The sequence below is a fragment of the Artemia franciscana genome, chromosome 3, assembly GCF_032884065.1.
Source record: "Artemia franciscana chromosome 3, ASM3288406v1, whole genome shotgun sequence".
NCBI classification, from domain to species: Eukaryota; Metazoa; Arthropoda; class Branchiopoda; order Anostraca; family Artemiidae; genus Artemia; species Artemia franciscana.
In genome coordinates, this window is record NC_088865.1 from 46006864 (window position 1) to 46011030 (window position 4167).

The 4167-nt window shown below is 39.7% G+C and overlaps 1 protein-coding gene across 1 annotated transcript; it reads left to right on the plus strand.

The window, feature by feature from the left end:
* The first annotated feature begins 1787 nt into the window (after positions 1-1787).
* Positions 1788-2759, plus strand: LOC136025549 (craniofacial development protein 2-like). The gene has a single exon (XM_065701577.1). It carries the CDS (start codon positions 1788-1790, stop codon positions 2757-2759), a length of 972 nt encoding a protein of 323 aa, XP_065557649.1.
* Positions 2760-4167: the final 1408 nt, after the last annotated feature.

Below are 4167 nucleotides of genomic sequence, written 5' to 3' on the forward strand. Positions count from 1 at the left end.
ATTGAAACATAAACTCCTGTTTTGCTTCAGCTTCATTCAACGTAAACGGTGATCGAACCATCGATAATCGTTGTATTATTTGCTTCAGAAATCTGAATTTTTTTTTTGTTGATGTCAACCTCTGTGCACCTGTTTTTGATTACGATATGTTCCTTGTTTCATTATCTTATGTTAAATGACAACGTAGTTTCAAAGTTCTGCTTTCACCTGAAAATTAAAGAAGAGTATATAATGCTGTTCAAAAGGATGCATTGAATATTGCCAACGATAAATGTTTTACCTACATCTATATGCAATTCAAATTAATTCTGAATTCTTTGTACAACCTGCCTAAGACCAAATATATTGGATAATTTTCCAATATATTTACCAAACCGAGCGCGATGAACAGTGAATCCTCTGGTAGAACCTCCAACAGATTGACTAGTTCGGCATTGTGGAGTGACATGACAGGTGTAGCATAAGTGGGAGATGGTAAAGTCGGCAATGAAGGGGGGAAATTAATGTCAGGTCTTTCTTCTCAATCAATTGGACTATCTGTCTTGGCTTATTCTGCAATTAGCCATGACTTGATACCCACAACTATTAAATTTTAATTCAATTAATTCCTTTTTTTGCTTCAAAAATCTGGAAAAATTTTTGTTGATGTCAACCTCTGTGCATATAATTAATAATATAATTTAAGGGCCAATGAACTTTAATATACCTTTTTAGTTATTTTTTTTACTGATGGCATAATCAGCTAAGTATAAATTCATTTCAGGCCAAAGCGTGGAATTCGAGACTTCTTGCATAATTATGTTGAGGCAGAAGAATTAGGTCGAGCTGCAAATACAACCGCAAAAACATGTGGACTTCACTATCCTAAATGTCGGGCCTCCTTATTCGAAATTTTCAAAAACTGGAGCGAATCAGGAGATAAACATGGGTCTACTACTAGTATCGATAGAATGAAGGGTCCAAATGATAATGACGATGAAGATGTTGATTTTTATCCCGAAGATAGTTGCCTGGCAACAAATATCACCCTTTCACGAAGATGGCACGAATAGGGAAGACTTTTTCTTCCTCAATAAGCCCCTCGCTTCTAGGTATCAGTAAAATTCAATTTACACAAACATATGGAAAAATAGCGATAGAAGTGTTACAGTTTTGTTGTTATTTTTGTCCGTTTTACCATAACATAAGTATTTTGTACCCTTTTTTGTAATGAAAATAAATCTTAGAAGACTCATTATACACTACAAATCAAACTGAAAAGGCTACCAAGAAATAAAATAAAGGCTGAAGAGTTTGGATAAAGAAACTAAACTCAGAATTAAGCCTCAACTTACGCACTAGCAAGCATACTTATTTTAAATGCTAGCATGAATCTAGATGATTAAGTTCAGCAAAAAATTAAAAATAAATTAAGTAAGCCAAATAGCATCTGTCTAATTATCTATTGGCATGCAAATTGTATTGGCTATTTCTTATGAATAATTTACTAATTACATTTATACAGAATATTTCTCGCAGGGTTAATTGAGAGATAAAGAACTGTTATGACCAAGAACTCCGCCTGTCATTGTCATGGATAATGCCAGCCTGTCCCAAGCCAGGATGAAGGAGGAGGGTTGGGCGACAGGTTTGCTACCTGTCCCTGTAAAAAAGCCCCAGCAACGGAAACGTCGATAAATGCCTCGGATGAATTATCTTCCCCCCTGATAACGAACCCAGCACGCCCCCGGACACGATTATTGACTGCGAAACAACCAACAAAAATTGGCTTCTGGAACGTGAGAACTATGAGTCAGTTATCAAAAACTGAGCAAGTTCTCAGAGATATGAAGCAATATAATATTGACATACTAGCCCTAAGTGAAATACGTTGGAAAGGTGTAGGCCAAGAAACACTAGATCATGGATATGTACTGTTATATAGCGGAGAGGACAACCATCATCAGGCAGGTGTAGGACTTATGATGTCCCCTGCAGCATACCGAACAATGCTGAAATGGACTCCAATAAACGAAAGGATCTTGTTTGCACGATTTGCTACAACACACACTAAGCTTTCTGTCATTGTATGCTACGCTCCTACCAATGAGGCGGATGATTATGTCAAAGATAGCTTCTATGAAACCTTGCAAGCTGTCACCAAAGACATCCCCAAACATGATGTTCTATGTGTTGTTGGTGATCTGAATGCCAAAGTAGGAGCCGATGGACTTGGACTTGGCCAGATTAACGAAAATGGTGCATTACTAGTAGACTTCGCGCTAAGTAATGACCTTGTCGTTGGTGGGACACTCTTTGAGCATAAAAATGTGCACAAGTACACATGGACATCTCCAGACGGTTCAACGCGAAACCAGATCGACCATTTCCTGATCGCCAGAAGGTGGCGTACAAGCCTGTTGGACGTGCGTGGGTATAGAGGAGCAGACGACCAGTCGGATCACATGCTCATGATCGCCCACTTACAGATCAAACTACGTGCCCAAAAAAAGACACAGCAAGATCTGAAGAAACTGTATGACACGGACAAGCTACAGGATCAAAAAATCCGCAGAGATTTCTGTATCTCTGTATGGAACAAATTTGATGTCTTGCCTGTTGAGGCAAATGACTCAGAAAGTGTCGAAGAGAAATGGGAGAAAATAAAAAGTGCATACACGACGATTGTCGCAGAAAAGCTAGGTTTCCGAAAGAAACCAAAGGAAAGGTGGATCTCTGACATAACATGGAAACTGATTGACGAACGAAAGGCACTTTAGCAAGCCATGCTCATAGATACTACAAGGTGTTCAGAGCTGGCAACAAAACAATTATACAAAGAAAAAGATAAAGAGGTAAAAAAGAGTGCAAGAAAGGACAAATGACAGTTCTCTTCACCAAAATATGGACCTTAGTGAAGGTACCAAGAGATTGGAGCAGAGGCATTATAGTCAACCTCTTCAAAAAGGGAGACTTGATGAACTGCCATAACTGGAGAGGCATCAATCTTCTCCCTGTCTCATCCAAACTATTAGCCTTCATCATTTTGCAGCGTCTGCGGAAAGCACTAGACGCAACTCTATGAGAAGAGCAGCATGGTTTCAGGACTGGGAGATCCTGTTCTGATCTAATATTTGTACTGAGAATGCTTGTCGAAGAATCAAAAGAATGGAACAAGAAGCTCTACCTCCTATTCATTGACTTTGAAAAGGCATTTGACTCAGTTGACAGAGATTGCTTGTGGAGGGTTTTGAAATACTACGGCATTCCCGAGAAAATAGTAGATATGATTATAGCGCTTTATGAAGAATCGGAATGTTGCGTAAAGACCGAAAACGGTACAACCAGATTTTTCAAGATCATGTCTGGTGTTCGTCAAGGATGTGTACTTTCCCCCATGCTCTTTATAATTATAATGGATTATGCCCTGAGATTCGCATCGGGCTACGGGGTAAAAGTAAGCAACAAACAACTGTTTGATCTGGACTTCGCGGACGAAGTTGTCCTTCTCGAAGAGTCTAAAGAACGGTTGCAGCAGCTGCTTGACACTATTATCGAGAATGCAGAGAATGTCGGGCTAAAGATAAACGTTGACAAATCGAAGAGCATGGCCATCACAACCTCGCCACTTGTTCTCCATTGCAAAAACAAAGATCTAGAACAAGTCCAGGAGTTCAAGTACCTGGGTAGCTGGATTGATTGTGATGGAGAGATCTCGACCGAGATTAAACGTAGAATTGGACAAGCTACAGGTGCCTTCAATAGATTGAAGCCTATTTGGAGAAGTAATAAATATTCAATGCGACTGAAGCTTCGACTCTTCAATAGCAATGTACTCTCAATTCTCCTTTACGCAAGTGAATGTTGGAAAATAAACACCCAGCTTGAAAAAAGGATCCTTGCATTTCAAAATATGAGCCTCAGAAGAATGTTGAATACAAGTTGGCAACAAAAAATTACAAATGCAGAAATACGCAGAAAAACAGGTCAACCCCCAGTCATTGAGTTGCTGAAAAGAAGGCGATGGACATACCTGGGACACGTTCTTCGTATGGAAGAGAGCCGCCTTCCTCGAACAACCTATGAATGGAAGCCAGACGGTAGAAGAAAGAGAGGCCGCCCCAAAAATACATTTAGACGAACACATGACCGAGATCTGAGGACGGCCGGCACCTCACTAATACCTGA

Coding starts and splice junctions, on each gene's coding strand:
- LOC136025549 (XM_065701577.1), top strand. CDS start 1,788: ATGAGTCAGTTATCAAAAACTGAGCAAGTTCTCAGAGATATGAAGCAA.